Here is a 23,963-nt window from a genome sequence, read left to right as displayed (position 1 = left end):
GGATGAACCGCAATAGAACGTCATTACCCTAATGGACAGTTCATACCAATGAGGACACAACACTCCTCCAACAGCCACTTCAAAAATTATCAAGCATATCGCACGTGGGCAAAAATGATAAAAGGGGAAAAAAAGGACAGTTCAGTGGACGACAGCGAGCAGCATTTAGAAAATCGTCCCACTTAAAGAACATCATCAGTTTTGTCAACGCTTTTGGAATCGCTTCTTCTGCTTCCCCGGATTCTTTCTCCTGGCAGCCTGTCCACCTGCATGACCTTTGACCTTCTTCGGCTGCGTCGCCATCTGGGTCAACTCGTCCAGGCCGCTGTCAAACTCTGAAATGCTGGCAGCTTTTGTGTCTCTGTACCTCCCGCTGTTGGTCCTGCAGAGATTGAGGGGTGAAGAAATAGAAACAGTGAGAAATTTAGGAACAGGCTCATGAACATATAATTGGTGTACAAATAATCACACTGATGCATACAAGGAAAACTCAGTACAGTGGACTCCCGTTATAACAAAGTCCTCTGGACCGGCAGTTTTCTTTTGTTATATTGAAATTCCATTGTAACCAAATAATGAAACACACGCAAACAGAAAAACTGACCAGAAATTAATAATATTTATTAGTAGAAAATTGAGCAAAGAGAATGGGATTCCATCGGGATGGAATCCCATTTTCTTCGCTCAATTTTCCACAAATAAAGAAACAATAAAAAACAAAGAGTCGGTAATGTTGCGGCCTAAATTTTCATTTCATTGTAACCGGAATTTCACTATAGCCGTGTTCGTTATAACGGAAGTGCACTGTATAAAGAGATCTGATACAACAAGCAACGTGATGTAGCAACCTGTTTTCCACCATCCATGCAGTGTTGTTCCTTCATTTAAATATTGTTTTTTATTTTGTTACCAATGTATGAACAAAACTTCAAGTTCCTAATTTCCCTGCACCACACATTACATTACTTTTACATGGGTGTGGCACTCTATACCAACAGCTCAATGATGAAGAAAATGTGTGGAGAAGTTAGGCACATAGACACCTAAAGAAAATAAAAAAGGTTGCATTACTCTTTTTCCTAATGATGTCTCAAAAAGACAAAACTGCATGTTGTCAACTGACCAACAAAGAATGTAGGTTGGTGGCTGATCACAAAAAAACAAAAACACACGATATATATATCAATCTGCTTTCAAAGAATATTAGTCTGTGCATTATGAAGACATCGCTAAACACCAACTACAAATGCTGCTGAGTTGGTTCCTTCCGTGTAGCGTCTTGAATTTCGATTGCATGATTTGTTTTCTCCCTTCGTGGGGTTCTACTTTCAACTGGAGAAAGAAGATTTTAATGTCATCAGCAGCTTTTGTGAAATCATTTTCTGAATGAACAGTGTTGTTGTGTAAATGATTTTCTGATGAAAAGGCACATGCTATCATATTTTTCCACAATCGTGCCTACTCTGGCCGGTAATAGCAACACCGATAGGTATTCTATTTCTGTTGAGTTTTTATTATGTTTTTTTCTCTCCAACTGCTTCGATCCAGAGTGAACTTCAACCTACCTATCTGAAGCAGTCCTTGTGGTGGAATATTTTCAGTGTTAAAAACCAGATGATTTTTACTCTCAAAAGTATTGGAGAATACACCATATCATGCATTTGCAAACCACAAAAACCTTCTTAATTGAAATAGGAAATGTAACAATATATTCTCCGCTCTGTTCTTCAACAAAAATGTTTTGTCAAACTCTGCGAAATTCTACTCGTCGCGGGGGTGGGATTACACTGGCTGACGCGCAGCCGATTGTCAAAAACTTCTTCCTTACTTCAAGAAGAAAACCAAAAGCATAGAAAAAAAATGAGGAAAAGAAGATTAGTTTTTTGCATAATGTCATAATATATCCCTTAACGTGAATGGTCTCCCTTGTTCGGGGAAGAGGACGCGCAGATCAAAAGCGATCGGAGGAAAGCGCGGCTTCGGATTACACTTCTCGCGCGGACGCATCTGACAATAGAAGGAGACATCTGCCTCTGTCTTTTGCCCACAGGCTCGCGAGTTATATATCACCCGCCCGCAAGAGAGAAGAGAGAAAAGATATACCAACAGGAACATATAAACTGGATAAAGAAGAGTGTCCGTCTCTCTCCTATATGTTACTTTGACTTCCTTTATCTCTTCTCCTACGTCAGCTAAGGAAATTTGCCCTCCTTACTTTTCCTCTACCTCTGCATCTCTCTCACCCTCATTCTCTGGCAGACAAAATATGAAATTGAACCAAAACACAAAATACGCTGCCGCAAGGGATATTCTTTTTCTTCTTCTTTTTGGTACCCCTCTTTCTCTTTCTCTGTACTCTTTTTTTTTTTTCTCTTTTAAAAGTGCACATTACACTTGTGCGTTGGATTACAGGGTCTTTGTAAAGCGGCGTTTAGGTTTACCGGACAGGTGAACAATGGAGGGTGTCTGTGTAGCACTTTGTTTTGGGGAGGTGTTCTGACTTGGGCAACAGTTGACACCAATACGAAGCAGAACAAAAAGTGCCAGCTCGGGTTAAGGGGGCCCCCGGGGGGCCAGCCGGGAACTGAAGGCAGGGAGAGAGGGAGAGAGCGGCCCGGCGCTAGAACGAGGTTGCGGATAGTACGGAGATGGACAAACAGACGAGAGAAGCTAGGGAGACAAGAGAGAGAGGAGAAGTGTGGAGGGATGCGGAAGAAGATGATGGAGGAGAGATGGGAGAGAGAAAGAGAGCGAAAAAGAAATGGTGTCAACCAAAAGGGTTGGTATACGGACAGATGCTTGGGCGCAGGACATGAGACAACAACAAAATATGGAAGATGACTGACTATACAACAAACAGCATCCAGAGTTATTTCCAGGTAAGTGACCCATCCTCACAAGAAGTGCACAAAGACGCGTCGTGCAACGATGGAAAAATGCAAGAGATAGAGCAACAAGGATTGCTTTCTTTCCCATGTAATTGATGGAGAAGATACATCACTGATGCAAGGGATGTAACCAGAAACAAACATACTCCAGATTCTGTCATCCAATAAAGTTCTTTTTTCAATCAAATTTTTGGCCAATCTTGGGCTCTCAAACCAGTCTGAGATTGCAGTATGTGTTGGCAAAGGAAGAAGTATACTTCTACACACATCAAAAAAATCTCACAAACAATTTACTTGGCTATATGATGCAAGGACTGCCGCAATCAAGAAATTGATACCTGTGCTTTTGATTTGTGTGTGTTCGCAAAACATGATATTTCTTCTTACTTCACTCAGATACAAAATGCACTTAGACTGACATTCATCAAATTTTCCCATTCTATTCTGCATTACAGAAAAAAAGGAAAACATCACGGGTCAGTACATATTGGTATAGAAACAGCTCATGTGTAATCGATGCATGTGATCTACCATGGACAAAGAGTAGTTCTTCTTCGTAGTAGAGTGGTAATTCCAGGCTGCCAAGTCAGGCTAATGCCTTATCTATCGTGTCTTTAATTCCTTTGAGGCCTCATGGACAGCATCTGAAGGGGCAGTCTTGCACAACATGCAGCACAGTCCGGTCAGGAAAACCACTGTCACAAGTTGGGCTGTCTATTAACTTCCACTGATGGAGGTGGTGGACTGTCCTGGCATGGGTTGTGCAGATCCTATTAAGGGACACCCACTGCTTCCTTGGAAGGTCAAATCTAGGCGGTTTTGATGTTGGATCCTTGATGAGTTCTTGGTTGGGAAATTCAGATCCTTCCCACAGTTTCTGCCATTCTTCGTTTAAGTTGAAATTTTGCTTTCTTGGAGAGACTTCGCTGGCTGCTAGAAAGGTTTGTGAGACTTAAGTCACATCCTTGGAAGGTTGTCCAAGTTCTCATGGATGGGAAGGTCAGGCTTGAAGTTGAAGAGTAGAGCAGCCTTGCAAGTCATCTCCTGGCGTCATAGGGGAGGGGGAGCTATGTGTGACAGAGTTGGCAGTCACTGGGTAGGTGTTGACTTGAGGGTGCCAGAGACTATTCTCACTGCAGAGTTGAGGATTCCATCAACCTGCTTGGTGTGGCAGCTCCCAGCCCAGACTGGTGAACAGTACTCCGCAACTGAGTAGACAAGTGCAAGGCATGCAGTTTGGAGTGTATGTGCATGGGAACCCCAGCTGTTCCCTGCTAATTTGTGGATGATGTTCGACCTGGTCTTGAGTTTGCCAGCAACCCTCTTTAAATGCTCTCAATAGGTCACACTGCAATCCAGCTTGATGCCAAGATATTTTGGGAATGGTTCATCTTCACCAGCTTGAATACCAAAGAAGGAGACCCTGAGTTCAGTTCCAGCTTGTCTGTTCTTGAGGTGGAAAGCAGTGACTGTAGTCTTGGAAGGGTGGGACAAAGGCACCAGTAGGAGAAGTAGTCCTTCATCTTCTTCAGGTCCTTTGTGAGTATAGAGTTGAGTTTGTCAAAGTCTCTGGACTGAATGGCCAAAGCGAGATCATCTGCATATTATGCAAATTTCCTGGACAATGTCCTAGGCATGTCACTCACATAGATGTTAAAGAGCATTGGTGCTAGAACAGACCCTTGATGAAGACCATTATTCAGCTTTCTGGTTGAGCTTGTCTGACCACCAATCAGCACTCTGAATCTCCTATTACTGATCATGGAGGCAAGGATATTCACAGTTGTCTGACACTTAGAGATGCGAAAGGCCTTAAGAAGGAGGCCACGTCTCCACACTGTGCCACATGCCCGAGACAGGTTACTCAGAGCCGTTCAAGCAACTTGTAGGAGGTACAGAGGAGGGAGATTGGCAGTAGCTTGCAGGGTCATCAGCAGGTTTCCCAAGTTTCAGGATGGTGACGACCTTATGCCACTCTCCAGATCTTTGGGATAACAGCGATGGAGTGGATGACTGTGAAGAGAGAAGCCAGCCAGGCAAGAGCATTAGGACCTAGGTTCTTCAGGACCTTGGGATAGATACCATCATCTCCTGCTGTTTTACCTGCTTTGGTGGATGAAAGGTCATGTACCACTTCAAAACAAAACAAACTAAGAAAGCACTCGGAGAGTGCAGACCTCTGACAAGCAGCTCATTTCAACCCACACACGCATGCTGAAAATTGCCAAATTTCCCACGATAAAGAAGCCTTGTGTTTACCTCATCAGCTTCATGCTGCGTGGCAACTTGAGCAGAGCATTTGCTTCAGTGCGCGTATGCAAACCTCAAATACATGCAGCTTGAACTCCAAGTTCACTGACCATATTTGCCAAAAGATGAAAAATCCTCTGAAAATTCATAAATATTCTCGGATCACTACTGAAATTCAACTATCTGTTCCTTGTGTCATTATCAACTTTTCCTGTAAGTTTTATCCAAATTCATTCACAACTTTTTCAGTTATTTGCAAACAGACAAAACAACGGCAGCAAAAAACATAAGAATAGCGGAGGTAAAAAGAAAGATGATGATGAAATGATGGCATTCTGACTAAACCGAAGAAGACAAGATTGCATAATGCAGGAATAGTGTCAGCTTGTTCTCTTGAACCCTTTCAGTACAAAGAGAGAACATGTTTATAAGACACTTTGTAGCAGTGGTCTAAAAAAGATCAAAGGTTAAAAGTTAAAGGTTTCCATACACCTGCAAAAAAAGCGTCTATATTGCTCTAAGATGTACACATATTGATGATAAATGTGTGAAATAATTTTGTGCAGACAGAATTTCAGTTGGGAAATAATGAAAGTGTGAAATACCAGCCAAAAAGTTACGCCGACTGTATGGTAGTCGGAGAACATATATGCGATGATGGCTGTTATGTAGTGTTTTATGATAAATTACAAATCTGGCCATAGCAGTATCCACTGACCTTCTGCACATGAGTGAACTGCATGCAGCATATTGGGAAATACTACTGCTCAGGCACTATCGATCATCATGTGACGTTCTACCGACCCATTACTGAACAGAATGGTTATGTCAGGAATAAATTTGAGTACTCCATCTAAATAATTTTACACTTTTGATCTCAAATACTCCAAAACTACTCATCATCCAGGCAAATTACATCAGCCGGACAAGTTTCTTGGTACACCCTTGCTCTATATTGGAGCAAATTTGGTATGGTGAAAGATGAATTTTGAGCCCATGTGAGAATTATGTTTTACCTTTAAATCTTGTGTACACACTTGCCTTTTTTTGTTACCAATTTCACTGGACAACCAAGCAGGTTTGACTGTACATGCACGGCATACCAACAAGCCATCAGTTCGCCCAGGGGGATTCATTCACAATAACATGACAAAGTATTTCAGGGGAGCATGTATGCTTCTAATCTAACAAGTAGCATGACACGGAACAGCTGACAGAACGGGAAGGTCATTTCAAAGGTTCTAAATCCACCCTTTCTTATTCTATCACCAAAAAAAAAAAAAAAAAATGGGTAATGATATCAGCCATTTCCGCCATCTTGTTTGTAGAAAGAGGGGCAGATTAGTCGCTCTATGTACCCTCAATGGCCTGCTTGACAGGTTTCTAATTGGAGACATTTTTACCGTCATAATCATTTTTTTTTTCTTTCCTTTTTTTTTATAGGTCGGCTGACGAGGTGGCGCAGTGCTTAAAGTTGCAAAAGTAACAGACGTATAATCGAGGCGTGCCATGCGCCGGGTACACAGGGCTTACAGCTGTTGAACCAAGATAATGTTGTTCTTGCAACTTTTCCAGTGCACGCCACCCCCCATCAACAACCCCTGCCCATACAGGAAGAGGCATCTTGCGTGAGTTTTTAGGAGGAGGAACTGGAGGGCAGGTTCGACACACTGGGTTTGCTTTCACTTCTGACGGAAGAGAGGGAGAGGAAAAGAAAAGGATTTCGCAAGCTGCACACAAAATAACGGCCTCAGCTTTTGTCGCAAGGCAGCTCTAAAGCCTCCCCGAGTCTTGGGCGCTTTCTACCAGCACGCCCAAGGGGGGTCATCCATTGGTACGTGGCTTACACAAACAAACGGAGAGCGGCCTGAATGGCGCACAAAAACCACCGGGGCGGGATTTACAATGGCGAGACGAGAAATATCTGCGGCTAATCTCCCACAATCTGTTATCATTGGCGGTGACATTGATGGCGGCGTGGTGGAGTGGAGGGGGGCAGGATGAGTGAGGGATGGAAGGGAAGTGATGGGGGAAAGAATGATGGAGAGAAAGAATGATGGAGAGGAAAAAATGATAGAGAGGAAAGAATGATGGACAAAAAGAATGGAGAGAAAGAATGATGGAGAGGAAAGAATGATGGAGAGAAAGAATGATGGAGAGAAAGAATGATGGAGAGGAAAGAATGATGGAGAGGAAAGAATGATGGAGAGGAAAGAATGATGGAGAGAAAGAATGATGGAGAGAAAGAATGATGGAGAGAAAGAATGATGGAGAGACAGAATGATGGACAAAAAGAATGGAAAGAGAGAATGATGGAGACAAAGAATGGAGAGAAACAATGATGGAGAGGAAAGAATGATGGACAGAAAGGATGATGGACAGAAAGGATGAAGAGAAAAAATAATGGACTGAAAGAATGGAAAGAATGATGGAGAGAAAGAAGGATGGAGAGTAAAAAAGGATGGAAAGAAAGCATGATGGAGAGGAAAGAATGATAGAGAGGATAGAATGATGAACAGAAAGAATGATGGAGAGGAAAAAAGGAAGGAGAGAAAGAATGATAGAGAAGAAAGAATGATGGAGAGGAAAGAATGATAGAGAGGATAGAATGATGAACAGAAAGAATGATGGGGAGGAAAGAATGATAGAGAGGAAAGAATGATGGAGAGAAAGAATGATAGAGAGGAAAGAATGATGGAGAGAAAGAATGATAGAGAGGAAAGAATGATAGAAAGGAAAAAATGATGGAGAGGAAAAAATGATGGAGAGAAAGAATGATGGACCAAAAAAAATGGAAAGAGAGAATGATGGAGACAAAAATGGAGAGAAAGAATGATGGAGAGGAAAAAAGGAAGGAGAGAAAGAATGATGGACAGAAAGGATGAAGAGAAAAAATGATGGACTGAAAGAATGGAAAGAATGACGGAGAGAAAGAATGATGGAGAGTAAAAAAGGATGGAAAGAAAGCATGATGGAGAGGAAAGAATGATAGAGAGGATAGAATGATGAACAGAAAGAATGATTTGGAGGAAAGAATGATGGAGAGGAAAGAATGATGGAGAGAAAGAATGATGGAGAAAAAGAATGATGGGAAGAAAGAATGATGGAGAGGAAAGAATGAGGAAGAGAGAATGGATGAAAGAGAGGAGAAAAAGAATGATAAAGTGTGAGAGAGATGGAATCAGAAGGGAGAATAATAACAGAGGAAAAGGAGGACAGGGGACAGAGGGAGAAGGCATACAAATTGTCAGCAGATTCACTGGATCAATGTTGAGCAACCAAATAAAGCAGAGCAAAATTCTGACATTACACAGAGATGATAATGATGATGGTGATGATGATGATGGTGATGATGATGATGATGATGATGATGATGATTTACAGTATATATAAGGAGATACAGATGTATGCCCTGGATGAGATACTCAACAATCATCATCAGGTTACAAGATATCACAGCCATGAATTTCAAATCTCATATATGCTGGAACCAGAGAAGAGGATCCAAACATGTGGATGATTATGAAGTGAAACGGAAGAAAGCTAGAGAAGAAGGGAATATTTCAGCTCATGCGTGTACAGGTAATTGCGAGAAAGAACGGGGGAGGGGGGCAGCAGCATCTCAAATATTAAAGGGAAGATAAACCCCAAGAGCAATGTGGATTGAGTGAAAGCAGCAACATTAGTAGAACACATCAGTGAAAGTTTGAGGAAAATCGGACAATCGATGCAAAAGTTATAAATTTTTAAAGTTTTGGTGTTGGAACCGCTGGATGAGGAGACTACTAGAGGATATGACGTATGAGTGGACAACAATACAAAGAAAATAGAAAGGAAATTCAATAAAAATTCACTTTTCTAGAATCATGAAAGAGCAATTGACCAACCTCTTTCAGAAAGCAGGGGGAATAATTGCTACCCTTAACATATGTCAATATCAAGTTGATGGAATTTGTAATTTTCATGAAAAATGGATTTTTGTAGAATTTTCTTTATATTTTCTTGGTATTGTTGTCCACTCATACGTCATAACCTCTAGTAGTCTCCTCATCCAGCGGTTCCAACACCAAAACTTTAAAAATTCATAACTTTTGCATCGATTGTCCGATTTTCTTCAAACTTTCACTAATGTGTTCTACTAATGTTGCTGCTTTCACTCAATCCACATTGCTCTTGGGGTTTATCTTCCCTTTAAAATCAGTACTCTGAGCACAACTCACAAGACATGGGAAAACAATGATCTCAAATTTGCAGAAAATGTCAGCTGCAAACTTAATTCAGAGAGAGAGAGATGTGATCACCTTTGGAAATGGATGAGATTTTAAAAAAGTCAAGCAAAGTGGTTCTAATAAAAGGTGGGACCCACCTTTTATCAGGACCACTTTGTTTTGCTTTGTACTAGAATATATATCAGCTATTTCAAAACCAATTTTCATCAAATAAACTTTGAATTTCTCTTAGAATTGCATGCTCTTTAATATTTCATATCGTCTGTTGAGAATGAGAAGGGCATGAAGTTGTCTAGAACACTATGGGTTTAGTGGCAACTTAATGTCCTTATCATTCTCAACAGATGATATGCAGTTGTAAGTGATTTCTAATCATCTCCAAAAAGTTAAAACTTGAATCTCTATCTCAACCAAAGCTATACCATCCCTCTAAAATGTCCAAGTGCATATTCGAGGAAAAACACTTAAAAGAAACAAAGAGTTTGAGGTCTTAGAACGTGATAGAAAAAGGAAGAATGGACGGTATGAGGAAAAGGAGCTGAAACAAGAAGAACTGGTAGAATTGAATGTGAGAGGAAGAAAGGGACACAATAGAAAAACAACAACAACAAAACACTCACACCATTCTAGGCACTTTTTTTTTTTTCTGATGGACGGACGAGATGCTGTGGAAAAAAAAAAAGAAAGATGGAGGTCTTAATCGCCGAGCGGGGGGACGGCATAAGGGCACCGGGACTCCTGAATAGGGTACTAATGGCATAATAACAACTCTCATTTGTCATCTGGCTCAGACTTAAACGGCGCTCAAACCTCTCCCACACACGCACTGCACCCAGCAGGGCCACCAATGCCAAGGAGATGGGGGAGAAATCGAGAGAAAGAAAAGAGAGAGATCGTATATATGGAGAACGAGAGGGAGAGTGTAAGTATGGAAGAGAGGAGAAGAAGGGGAAGTAGAAAGAAAAGAAAAGCAGAAAAAAAAATGCATCTGATGACTTTATAAATGCTCCACACCACACTTCAAGTGCAGGGACGGGGAAAAAAAAAAAACACGCACACACACAAACTGCCTGGCATAGAATTTTACGGTTGCTTCCAAATTAGAGACAAAATAGCAACGTATGGTCCCCAGAGTATTGCAAATCTGCTAAATTTGTCGCATTTGCCCGACTCATTTTTTTTTTCCATCATTTTTCTGTCGTCTTCCTTTCCTTGTCCCTGCATTCATAACATGCAGTCGGGGGCAAATCATTCTGCCATTACAATCTCGTGGAGGTTCTCTCCCGCGTCGTCGCTGGCAGCCGGGGATAATGATTATAACGCAGTTATCGGTCGTCATCCTATTGCGCCACTTTGTTTGCCCGGTTGCTCCACGCCTCGTGTCGCATTAGGCAGACGTTTTGCCCACCACGAGTTGAAGGCACGACTTGGATCAGTCATTGCTAATGAATATCATACCTCGGTGCAGAATTATATTTATTTCCAACCTCTCCTGCCCTCCCCCCCCCCCAAAAAAAATGTAATCCTTTGGGTAACCCCCCCCCCCCCCTCCCCTGGCAAAAGCTACATAGTTCTTGGTATGAATCCACCCAAAACTCTGTTTGAGGTGGGAGGGGGGTGGTTTCTCCAACTCAAACCTTTCACTAAATCAGGAACATTTTCCTTTTTCCGAAATTTTACGCTATCATGGTAAAGGTATACAGTTTTTCTTTCAGACTTCATGCCTGGAAGAGCTAATGGGATTCTTTTCATGAAAGCTGAAGGGAAAAAAAATCACAACTCGAGACCTTCTTCTGCTATTTTCTGAAAACTTTTCAGGTATTTCCCCTTCAAGAAAAGTTGGATAGCCAGTAATGTGATGATTTAGTTTTCTTTCCCTCAAAAAAAAAGAAAAAAAAGAAGGTCTAGTACTAATTCAGACTGCTCTGACTGTTTTAACCAAACTCTATGTGCATTGAAACACAGACTAATATTCTAATTCCTGAAATCCTAAAAGACTAATTCCCAAGATTTTAAATGTAATCACAAAGCCCCGCAATGATAATTCCATGGCCAATCACGACTGATAATTGCCTAAGACCAATCATGCTGCAAGTACATGAATGTATATATCTTCTTGTAAAAAGCCAGTTCGGAGTTAGCTCACAGGCACATTGATACTAACGACCTTTCTTTTTAAATCTAAAAACCAACTGTGTCTGTTGGCACAAATGACCTTTTTCTACTCATGCTCAAAGTGGAACTGCATATTAGTCTGCTAAGGTACATCTGTCTGGATACTTTTGTGGATTACAAGGTCTCTTAGTATTTTGCTAGTTAATCCAATTGAGAATATTGTACATGGGTTTTGCATATTAAACTATTTATGGAAGGAAATTTCCATTCTGTGAAGATTGTTGTCCTTCAAAAAACACTGAGTTTTGAGTGATAATTCATTAAGAGATTTGAAGTGACAGTATCTTAGACACAAAGTCTGGGATCTTGTGGCATCTCGAGTATAGGTATTAACAGAGCAGGAAACATCAAAAAAAGTTGCAAGCCTTCGCGAGGTGAAAGAGCTCAGGAAACGAGGGTAAAATAATCAGCTGGTTTATGCATAGCGGATGAAGATGCGCTGCTGATATCAGGCACCATATGCAGTCGAGCAGAGTACAAGAGCCAGTTTAGCTCCAAGGATTCGCATTCAGCGCCACAAAGCGCTCAAGGGGCCGCAACATCCTTTCACGACGGCAGCACTTTGGCGGAGTGGAAAATGGCGGACACACACGGGACTAAACGGAGTGATTACTTTCATCAATATGGCAGCATTCAATTTAATTACAGTAAGAGAGGGGAATAATGGTAGGATGTAGCCAATTAAAAAAGAACACTCTTTTTCATACCATGTTAGCATTTTTTTTCTTTTGGTCTTGCTACAAGTTCTCATTGGAGGTACAAAGCAAAAACAACTTACTCCAAATGTCATGGAACACCAGTAAAATACAATGGCCACAGAAACATCAGTGAGCTTGTACTCAAAGGGTTTGGTGATTACTAAGTGCTGATAAGCCACTTTGACAGACTACTGTAAAAGCTGCTATTTTTGGAAGGGTTTAATTTTTCACAAATTTCACAAATTTATACTGTTTGGCTGCAAATTTAATAACACGCGAAAATAGCGCCACCTGATCTTAATCGCATCAAATTGGCGGCACAAAAATATATACCTACTTATTTCGCGGCATTTGGTGCTTTCCGAGGTGGGGGTGAAACCGTGGCCATGGCAGGCCAGATACGCGTATGCCAGTATGTCTAATGCTATGGGCATCCCTCCTTATCAACAAACCTCGAGCGCGAGAGAGTGCAGTGATCCTGGTTGCTGGGTGTGCATGCTTTGTGAATAAACATGTTTTTACTACCAGTAGTTTCTGTAAACGTCAAAGTTGCGAAAGTGTCTCTGATCTCCTCACTTGCAAAAATATCTGTACACAAAAAATAACAGCTTTTACAGTAGTTAAAGGACAAGTTCACCTTCATATACATGTGGGTTGAGTGAATGCAGCAATATTAGAAGAACACATCAGTGAGAGTTTGAGGAAATTCGGACTATACGTTCAAAAGTTATGAATTTTTGAAGTTTCTGCTCAGTCATGGCTGGATGGAAAGAATACTATAGCTTCTGATGTCACATGTGTACAACGTTATAAAGAAAGAATAAAGAAAATTCAACATATTTCCATTTTTCTCGCAAAACAAAAGAACACTCGACTTCTCTCTTTCAGAAGGCAGGGGGAATAGTATTGCCCTTAACATACGTCAGTAACAAGTAGAAGAAATTTGCACTTTATTCAAAAAGTAACAGTTTGTGAAATTCTCTTTTTATTTTCCTTATATCGTTGTACGCATGTGACATCATACACTGTAGTAGTCTTCTTATCAAGCAGTGACTGCGCAGATACTTAAAAAATTCATAACTTTTGAACGGATTGTCAGATTTTCCTAAAACTTTCACTGATGTGTTCTACCAATATTATTGCATTCTCTCAATCCTTGTTTATGAAGGTGGACTTGTCCTTTAAAGCTAGAGAGTCAGCTTTGTGCTTCATCATTCATAACATCTCAATGATGAAGATGTGACTTCAAAGAGAAGGAGGAGGAGGAGAAGAAAGACATGCAAGAGGAATAGGAGGAGGAAAAGAATCGAGGAGGAACAAGAGAAAATAACTTGTATCATCATGGGGTTCGGGGAATACATTCTACACTACAAGCATTGCTTTCATTAGCATTCCTCTCCATTTCCAGCATTTTTGTACACTTTTTTTATATACTCAAAATGTTTTGCAAACTTCTACATTTCATTCAGTGCACACTATAATGTTAATATATATCCACATACATTCTATAAAAACTCATTCATATGTTTCTGCTGGAGATGGAAGAATGGATGAATGGATGAGCAAATGAATGAATGAAAAGATAAAGGAGAGATGGATGAAGTAGAGAATAATACCAACAAGGAGGAGGAGGAAGAGATGAGGAAAGAAGGACAAAAAGGAAATGTAGGAAGAGGAGAGAAGGGAAGAGGAATGAGAAAAAAGAAGAGGAGGGGTTGCAGGAGGAGGAGGAAGAAGTTGAGAAGAGCAGAAGAACAGGGAGGATGTGGAAGAGAAAAAGGAGCAGAAAACAATGACACAGAGGGATAGAAAGAAGAGACCATAGTAGAGAAGAATGAAGGAAAGGACAAAAAAGAAAAGGAAGGACAGAAAGTTGCAGAGGAGGAGGGAGAGAAGAAGAAGGAAGAGGAGGAGAAGTGGAAAAAGTGAAAAAGAGGAAGAGCAAGGAGTACAAGACCAGAAGCTTGAAGGAGGATTAAGATCTCAACCCGTTGAGGACGGGCTGATTTTGCTACAACATGCATTTCCCATAGACACTTGCCCGAGTGTGCTCGGGACTCGTCCTCACCGGGTAAATTGTTGTACATTAAAGCAAAATATGACTTGCAAGGAATGCAAATCCATCCTTTCCCTTCGACGTGCATGCACATTTGAAGTCTTTTTTTTTCGTACACATCTCGGAGAAGAGGAATGCCATGACAACGTGAAGGAATGACACCGTATGCCGTTTCTCATTTCTAACCACGAAAATCTTTGGAACAGGACAATACATCCAATTAACTCGCTGTCTACAGGTGCCTGGCGTATGGGGAAATCTATGTGAAATTCTATCATGCAAAGAAGCCAGCACTGCAATATGGAAAAAAAGGGACATACTACATCTTACTACGTTTCAAGTATAGACATTTCTTCGCACTAGAGTCATTTTGTTGTTAAGAGCATTGCATTCTATGGGCCACACATTTAACAGATGAAATGGTCAGCTACATGATAATTTAAGAATTTAATATAGATACAAAGGAGATAAGATTTTCTGAAGGTTTGGGGGGGGGGGTAGTTGGAGAAGAGTACATAATAAGTGATCACTTGATATGATGATTAAATTGTTAGGCTAGAATGGAGAAGTAGGAATGCACAAAAACTGTTCAAAAAAACAGAAGCCCAACCAAATTAACAGGAAGACTAGATCCTCATAATATCTTCAAGAAAATGGGTGGTATGAATTCTACATCAGACACTTGAATCATCTTTGAAGCTCTTGTATAGTACAGAAAGATAATTCAAGAATTTTTTCCCTTTCTTAGATACAAAAAGCAATTTTGTTTTGTTTGAAATATCTTCTGTTCACATGCTTTAAATGACTAAGACTACATTAACAGATATTGTATAATATTATTGTGTCTATTTTTGTTCTTTCACTTTCTTTTTTTTTTTACTGTCCTCTTTCACTATCCATCTATCTTTGTGCTTTGCTCCCTTTCTAATTCTCACATTCTGTCTGTCTGTCTGTCTGTCAATCTGTCTGTCTGGCTGGCTCCCTCTCTCTCTCTCTTTGCTTCCAGATTGATAATAAAAACTGTCTCATCACAGCTAGCGGTGATGTTACATTTATCAACTTGTGATGAATTATAGATTCTCACCCACGGCACACCAGCAGGGAAAAAAAAAGTTTGCCTGCAATTAAAAAGGATGAGCTCTAATTGAAATCCCTATCTGCCCGTTCAATGCTTGAGTTGGCAACGCATCCCGGCTCCCTAACTCAAACCTCGATGTGGCTGGCGTCCATGGCTGACAGCAATCAACTCGATCCGCATCCCCCATGCATTCCGACCGTGACGGTAAATGACGAATGGGCGCGTGGCGTCGCAATTGACGGCTGGCGTCGGGGCTTACAGAGACAACGCCCCTGCGAGCACTTTAGGAATGAACAGATTTGCACGGAAGCGGAGACGACACAACCAAAACACACAAATGACTGTTTCTTCACAAAGGCAGTTCATTCTTTCATATCAAAGATGAATCAATTTATACTGGATATATCATTTAATCTGTTTTAGGGTTTGTGTTGTTTTTTTTCTTTCCTGCACAGCTAGTGCATAAGGAGAAATTCCTCCGTCCAGTCTTGGTTCTTGCGATGGATTTATTCAACTGATTTGTGAAGTGATGCAGGGCATTAGTGAAGCCAATACACTTCTCGATACAAACATGGACAATGCAGCCTCCATCTTCCATTGCTGTCATGCATTAACATGAGATAATAAACTACACATATAGCAGTCATCTGAATTCTGAAATCAGCAGACAAAAACTTAGATAAAGATCCACACAGAGAGTTGCCAATCTCTGCAAGCCAGAAAACATCCCAAGAGCGTGCAAAAAAAGCAAATCACAGATTTTGAAGGTAATAATCATATCTTGAATTCAGATATGGAAAAATTGCACATACTAAACATGCTCAATCAAACTTCAGCAAAAAGTCACTTTTGATTAAAAGCCATATTTCACTTTTTAATGAAATAAAAGCATGCTGTTTTTCATGACCACATAGTACCTTACCTATAGTTGGCAACACTACCTGCCGTAAAGGGATGATCTGCATTCATTTTGCTTTTTTACATTTTTGTAACAATAAAGATCTGTAGCAAAGAAGCTGACTAAAAACTGCTCATCAACTGCAAAAGTAGTAGCAAGCCAGCGAAGTAAAATGGAGTTAAAAGGGGCCTGATCTTTTGATCCTTGTAGAATCTTTGTCAGATGCAATTGTTTTGCCACGAATGAAGATTCTACTATGATCAATCGAAAACTCAGGCCCTTTTTTATTCCAAAGTATTAAAACAAACTGTCACCTTTCTACATACTAGGCCCGTTCACAAACAACGAAAATCGAAATTACAATCGCGATCCAAATTTCGATTTTTTTTTCCCGACCGTTCATACACAGGGAAAAATCGCACTTCGCAGCAAGGAAAGAACGATCAGTGGCTAAATTGCGCATGTGCGAAACTTGCATGACCGAAGACTGACCCCGCAGTCCCAATAGAGTTTCGCACGCGCTACGAACGTTGGGATTAAAAATACTGATTTCCGAATCTCGATCGCGCTCACACACACGACGCTTGGCAAAATAATCGCGATTATTCTGAAAAATCGCACTAATAGTGCGAGTTGGATCGCAATTAGGATCGCGAAAATTAGTGAGATTTTTCTGTCCACACAGGAAAAAATTTCGAAATTTTTATCGTGATAAGAAAATCGATTTTTAAATCTCACTTTTTCCCTTGTGTGTGAACGGGCCTAGTGGTACTTGTAGGTCTGTCTATTACACAAAACATCACTTGAGCTAACTTGAATTCGCTTTGATGACTTTGATTCCCATCATTTTCTGATCTGTATTTTTCAATGAGACTTGAGCCACTGCCTCTTTCTTGTTTGTTTGTTTGTTTTTGTTTAAATTCCAGTGCTTACTGTACGAGCTGAAATTTTCGCGGTGGTTTTATTTTCGCGAATTTCGCGAATCGCCTTTGAACCGCGAAAATAACAACACGCGAAAATAACAACGTGCGAATAGATAAGTACAGTTAGACCTCGCAACCGCGAAATTAACAACACGTGAAAATGTTATACATGGTACATTACGTGGATTGGTTAATATCTCCTTCAAAAGAGCGGGTCGCTAATTAGTCTGGACTTTTGACTCACGCACAATTTCTGTACACTGGTGGCAAAGGATAGGCCCTGTAGACGACAGCAACCGCAGGAACAATAAAGTCCCGTTCTGAATCAGGGCTTTTGGAGGAGGTGCACCATGAATGATTAAAAGTGATATCCTAAGTGTTTTAGAATCCCAAACTTTCATCCCGTAAAAAAAAAAAAAAAAAAAAAAAAAAAAAATCACAATAAAGTATAGACAGAGGCTGTTACTATCCCAAATATTCCTTAACATGGCTTTCATAAGCTCTCTGCTTCAATATCTAAATCTATACATCCAATTGTATTTTTCATTGAACAGAATCCTCACAGGAGTGTGCATGCATATAAATACACTCGTAAGTGCACAAATATTTCATGTACATACACATACCACATAATTGACTGAAACATGTCTGCACACTTCATTTTAGTAATGATTCTCCCCCATTTTTTTGGCACTCATATATTTGTCAATCTGCACAATAAAGGGCTAAATCAATAAGGGAAAAGCCAAAAAAATCGCTCGACCGGCAATATTGAAATTGTCGGGGTGAGTCGTCACTCGGCAGAATCCAATCATTTGACCCCATCTCTTGGAGTGGATCAAATTGCTGTCAGTGACGACTGTAAATATGTGTTTCTGTCGTAATCCTACCACCGCTGGACATGACATGAGTCAAAAGCACTCAGCATTCTGTGGAGCTTTGATGGTAAAACCCCCTTTTACGTTTGTGTTTTTTTTTTTTGTTCTACTTCTTCTTCGTCTTTCGAGAATCAAACTGAGGGTGTGGATGGCTGTCGTTAGCAGACAGGACTATTTTAGAACTACGAAGACAAAAATGATGATGGAAATGGTGATTTTGTATAATCTGTATCCTTTTAAGTGTTAGCACTATTCCTCCACAAGGAATTACCATTATCACCTGTAAATTTCAAACTTTCACTACATATGTTTTGTCTGACCACTTAAGAGTCATGAGAACATAGTCCAGTTCAGACTAAAATTACTGGACATCACAGAAAAAAAAAAGAAGAAAATTATGCAAGTACTGTGTGAGTACAAGTATATATGATAATTCATCTCTCTTTTTCTTAATCTCAAGCTTGATTTCTTGAGAGTCTGACTCAAACATATCATCAAAACAAGAAAATGAAGCTTTTTCACTGAAAGATGTGTAAGGCTAGCAACCTTACAAGATACAATGTATACAACTTAACATTTGGTGCTGTGTTGCTTCATTAATACACATCTGACAATCAACTGAAGAACAACTCATCGACTACATTACTAGTATATGTATCATATCCTTCAGTGAGTACGCTAACAGGCAACCCATCCATGCACCACATACATGTATGGCTGCTTACCCTCTCGGAAAGATTACAAATCATGTGCCACTAAATGATTGGGGCTTTCTAACATTTCAATTGGCATACGGTAGAGAAAGGTGAAGGGAGGGGTAGGTAGGAGGAGATCTATCAATGCTTTAGGGCTATCTTTCTTTTTGTCGTATAAAGCCCCGCTAATAACAGTAATGGTGGCTGTTACCACTCTTGTATGCATGAGCGAGCAGGGCTTTGTATACAGGTACTGACGAATAATCAGCTCTATGATTTAAATTAGCACCCTCTAGTTCCATCTCAAAAGGGCACAAAAGCGAGCATTTATCAAAATGAGATAGTGTCCCTTACGCTCGTTACGCTTCACCTTTTTTTTCCTCCCCCCTCCCCTACACCTCCTTTTCGGTGACGCTCGAGCGTGTCGACAGAGCATCAGTCACAATGTCGCCTGGCTTTATTTACATGTATATATGCATTGTTGCATTTAAACCCGGCTGAACGATCGAACGCTCGTGTTTTGTTTATGGGCCGTGTTGTGGCTGCCTGCTCAAAACAGGGAGAAGAAAAGGGCAATTTTCCTGATGGGTGTGATACAAATTGTAATTTTTAACCTTTTTATTGGCGATGAATGTGAACTCTTGACATGCTACTAAGATAAAAAGCAGAGATACGGTGACACGGGGATGAGCATGAAGTTCTGTCTTCGGTGTCCGTACCAACATTTTTGTTTTGTTTTGTTTTTTGAGCCACAGGTGCAGTTGGTAGAGAGCATTCTTCCTGATTAATGGATACCAATTCATTTGTCCATCACACAATTAGAGAAATGGTATTCTTGTGGCGGTGACATGCAGAGTCATTTTATGAGCACCGTCTTGATTAACCAAAGAATGTACCATGATCTTTGAGACCCCTCTCTCCTGTGTTTCCCTCCTTCCATACATTCATCCATCCATCTATCCATTGATTCATTAATCCATCACTGTCTATCCATCAATCCCTCCATCTGTCCCTCCATTCCTTTATCAATCCATCTATTCATCCATCCATCTGTTCATCCATCAATCCATCTATCCCTCTATTTATCCATCCATCCAAATATCTATCCATTCATCCATCCATCCATCTATCCATCTGTTCTTCTATTTATCCATCCATCTATCCACCCATTCATCCTTCTTCCATCTATCCATCCATCTGTCAATCCCTCCCTCCCTCCATCCATTGATTCATAAATCCATCTATCTATCCATCCATCTGTCCCTCCAACAATCCATCTATTCATCTATCTATCCATCCATTGATTCATCCATATATCCATCCATCCATTGATTCATACATACATTTATCTACCCATCCATCCATTTGGCCACCCATCCATCTATCCATCCATCCAGCTATCTGTCCATTCAGCCATCCATCCATCTATCCATCTGTTCTTCTATTTATCTATCCATCCATCGATTCATCCATCCATCTATCCATCCATCCATTGATTCATCTATCAATCTGCCCATCCATCCATTTGTCCATCCATCCATCTATTCATTGATTCATCCATCCTTCCATCTATCTTTCCAGTCCATGTATCCATTCTCTCATCCCTCCATCTATTCATCCAATCCATCCCAGCACCTGTATACAGATATGTCCATTTCTATGTCGCATCCTCACCCTCTCTCTGCTTGCTTTCTTTGTTCACCCCAGCTTTCCTTCATTCCACCTCCCAATTTCATTTAGAATGACATACTTTCCATCTGCTTCTTCATCTATTAATAACCCTTAAAGGCATCGTATAGTTTTGGTTGAGACCTGATTTCAGGTTTCTAACATTTTTTTTTTTTGGTGAGATAATGAGAAACCTCTTATAAAATATGAAAGACCATGTAATTTCACGAGGAATTCAATGTTTATTTGATGAAAATCGGTTTTGAAATGGCTGAGATATTCAAAACAGAGCGATTCTAATAAGTGTGGGATCCACACTTGATTACGATTGCTTTGTTTTACTTTGTTTTTGAATGTTTCAGTCATTCCAAACCCGATTTTCATCAAATAAACTTTGAAATCCTCTTAAAATGGTATGCTCTGTACTATTTCATAAGTGTTTTTTTTTTTTTTTTTTTTTGGTATCTCGCAAAAAGTTAAAAGCCCAATTTTCTTCTCCACCAATACTGTACCATCCCTTTAATACTTTCCCTGCTGCCTTGGTTACTTTAGTTTCACAACAGTTCTATGACTATCAATATATACCTCTCCTTATAACAAGGACACATACACGTGTTGTAATGTAATGCTCCCTTTCTATCATTTCTATCAGTATCTGTCTCTCAATATTTGAAAATTTAAAAAAAGCCGTATTCCTCCACTATACACTTTTTATTTCACATATCTATTACTTCTTTTAAAGCTCATTTATCTAAATAATCTCTTCATCTTGATGCAAGTCTGGAAAAACTCATAAAGAATAAAAAAGTAGAGTCCTTGGGAGAACCAAGCTAGAGCAGCAGAACTAGATTTGAAATCCATAATTTCTCTTTACAACATCTGCGATAACTGCCGATTCTGTAGCCTGGGGAAATAAAAAAAAAAAAAAAAATGGAATGCCACTACATCGTTTGTTTCTCCAACTAAAATCAGATCAAGCAATGAAAACATGTAAATCTGACCCGGCACACATTTTCGCATTTCCTCTGTGCTACCCCAAGCCATGAAATATTCAGCTTAGAGACAGGCAAGTTTCCTACAAGACTGTTTCCTTAATCTCACAACCTTTTTGCATTCTGACAACCAAAATAGCATTTTCCCTTCACACACACAAAAAAGGCAAATATCACTGGTGATTGTCCCTAATTGGTAATAAGATCTACATTAGCACGTTTTAAGGTGTATGGTCCAAAGTACTCATCTGCAGTTTCGTTCATGCCTGGTCATTCAATTTTACTCCCATGATATCTTGTGATTGATGTTTACAACTTCATCAACCTCACAAATTAGATTTTGAACAGGTTCTTGTGATTGACACCACCTCACTGGGGCTACAGGCAAATAAAAAAAACATGAATAAATAAATTTAACAGAAGAAGAAGAAGAAGAAGAAGAAAATAATATAAATATATCAAAATGCAGACACCGGAAAGGACAAACCATCCATGCATCAAGCCAATCCACCGCACCACATAAGCACAGCAACACACCACTTTGTCAGTCTGCCTGAAGATCGCCACAGCGAGAAACCGCCGGTAGCAGACAAGGAACCAAAAGAGGTATGCCTCTATATATATATATTTATATTTATATTTATATATCAAGTAAGAGGAAGCTTTGCTGCACTCTCCTAATTTGATTGCATGACAAGTTACAAATGGACCCAAACAAAACTACAGCGAACGAACAAACCCAGTATGCTCTTCTAAACCAATTGCTGAATGGTTTACTCTAACACCGTCTCGGGGACAAATTGAGCATTTTACACCTGGGCCCCGTTTGATCAAAAGATATAATCGATTATAAATTTCCTTACCACACAGGCTGCCATAGATTTATGATAGAAATCAACTATATAATCAATTATAACCCTCCATAAAACATTAAAGCATTATAAATCCTTCCCCCCCCCCCCCCACTTTACAGCTTCCCTTTTACACAAATCAGGAGGCCCGCATTTTTCGAGATCAGATTTTCAGACTGGAAAAACAGCCAGGAAGTTGAGAGTCATATTTTCCCTCTAACGGAACAAATCTTTTAATTTTGATGTATTCAGTGGCCCACATTTCTACAAATTTGTCTTTTACGTGGGTCTCTCTTTTTCAATAACACAATTATTTTGAACCATTAGTTCCATATAAAAGTATTGCACGTATATTGTTGGAATTCATTGTATGTTCTGTTTTCTTTGAATATTGTATCAATAACAAAAATGTGTTTTTGGAAAAAAAAAAATATTTGAATTGAATTGAAATGAAATGGTGGTACCGGCTTTCTCCCCTCTGACACTTTACATACCAAGGCATTAAGCTTCATTACCCTTTTCTGTGCCAGGGACTTTGGACCGTGTGTACAACGGATACTAGTTTTTCTGCGTATCCGGGCAATTACCCCCCGGCTAAATACTGGTTAATTGTAAGGTTAGAGTAAAAATTAAGGTTAGGGTTAGGTTTAGGGTTAGGAGATTGGGTTAGGGTTACTGTTAGGTTCAGGATTAGGATTAGGATTAGGGCCACGGGGAGGGTCCGGGGTAATTGCACAGGGGGTAATTGCCCTAGACCAGTTTTTCTGTGCCAATCAGCACTCAAAACACACAAAGGGTTAACTAGCGAAGCCTTATCATCACCATTCAGTAATCCATCAAGACTTGACCTTGGTAGCTGTAGAGTTACCGAGACCACTCAGGTGTAGCAATGTGCCTCAGTTCAACAGGAAGGTCAGGGTGACACAATACAGTTGTTTTTGGAGATTACATAATCTGTATTCATTGACTGTTAAACCATAGAGGACGGGCTGATTTTGCTACTACGCGCATTCCCCACAGACCCTTGCCCGAGTATACTCGGGACTGATCTTCAATGGGTAAGGTCTCCAGACATCTGTGTCAATCGGTGAAGAAGGCACTCCAGCATACACGCTGATCAATGAACAAAGCAGAGCAAGGGTTAACATTATTACGAGTCCCAACATCTGCCCCCCCCCCCCATAATCTAGTCTCACTACAAAGAAAACTCAAGCATGTGAAATGAACAAATATGTTACAATCAACCTCACCTTCTATTATATCAACACCTTTTCTCTTCCCTGACAAATAAGACAGGGTGACGACATAGAAGATTACCAACTAATCACCAGGCCCTTCAAAGTCTGCACGAAATAGCACTTTGGCATTGGAATGAACAGCAACATCAGCACTGTTCCCCACACACAGACACACTCACACACAATATGATACATAATAACTCCCCCTCCCCCCCCCCAAAAAAAAAAAAAAAGCAATGAAGTAAAAAACATAAAACAAACTTGTAAAATGGAAAAGAAAAAGAATTTGATGATAGCGGAAAGGAATTGACCATCGGCCGGGGACTCTGCCGCTACTACAATTGAGATTAACAAAGTAAAGTGGCAAGTGTTAGTAATTACATTTGTGGTCATTACGGAGCAAGTTGTCAAAGACAAGAAGTGAACACAAGTTGAGCTGGAAGCAT

At 40.1% G+C, this 23,963-nt stretch overlaps 1 protein-coding gene across 1 annotated transcript in view; it reads right to left on the bottom strand.

Moving 5' to 3' along the window:
- Positions 1 to 204: 204 nt before the first annotated feature.
- The window catches only part of LOC140240574 (ATP-dependent DNA helicase DDX31-like), a 48,803-nt gene continuing 25,044 nt past the window's right edge, over positions 205 to 23,963 (bottom strand). Inside the window, exons 17-20 of the mRNA XM_072320335.1 lie at positions 4,785 to 4,872; positions 4,298 to 4,462; positions 3,850 to 3,932; positions 205 to 382 (exon numbers count right to left, since the gene is read on the bottom strand). Coding sequence (XP_072176436.1) covers positions 205 to 382; positions 3,850 to 3,932; positions 4,298 to 4,462; positions 4,785 to 4,872 — 514 coding nt within the window. The remainder of the gene's footprint in view (positions 383 to 3,849; positions 3,933 to 4,297; positions 4,463 to 4,784; positions 4,873 to 23,963) is intronic.

Source organism: Diadema setosum, chromosome 17 (genome assembly GCF_964275005.1).
Source record: "Diadema setosum chromosome 17, eeDiaSeto1, whole genome shotgun sequence".
NCBI lineage: Eukaryota > Metazoa > Echinodermata > Echinoidea > Diadematoida > Diadematidae > Diadema > Diadema setosum.
The sequence above is the reverse complement of the archived record's forward strand: the minus strand, read 5'-3'. Positions and strand labels throughout refer to the sequence as shown.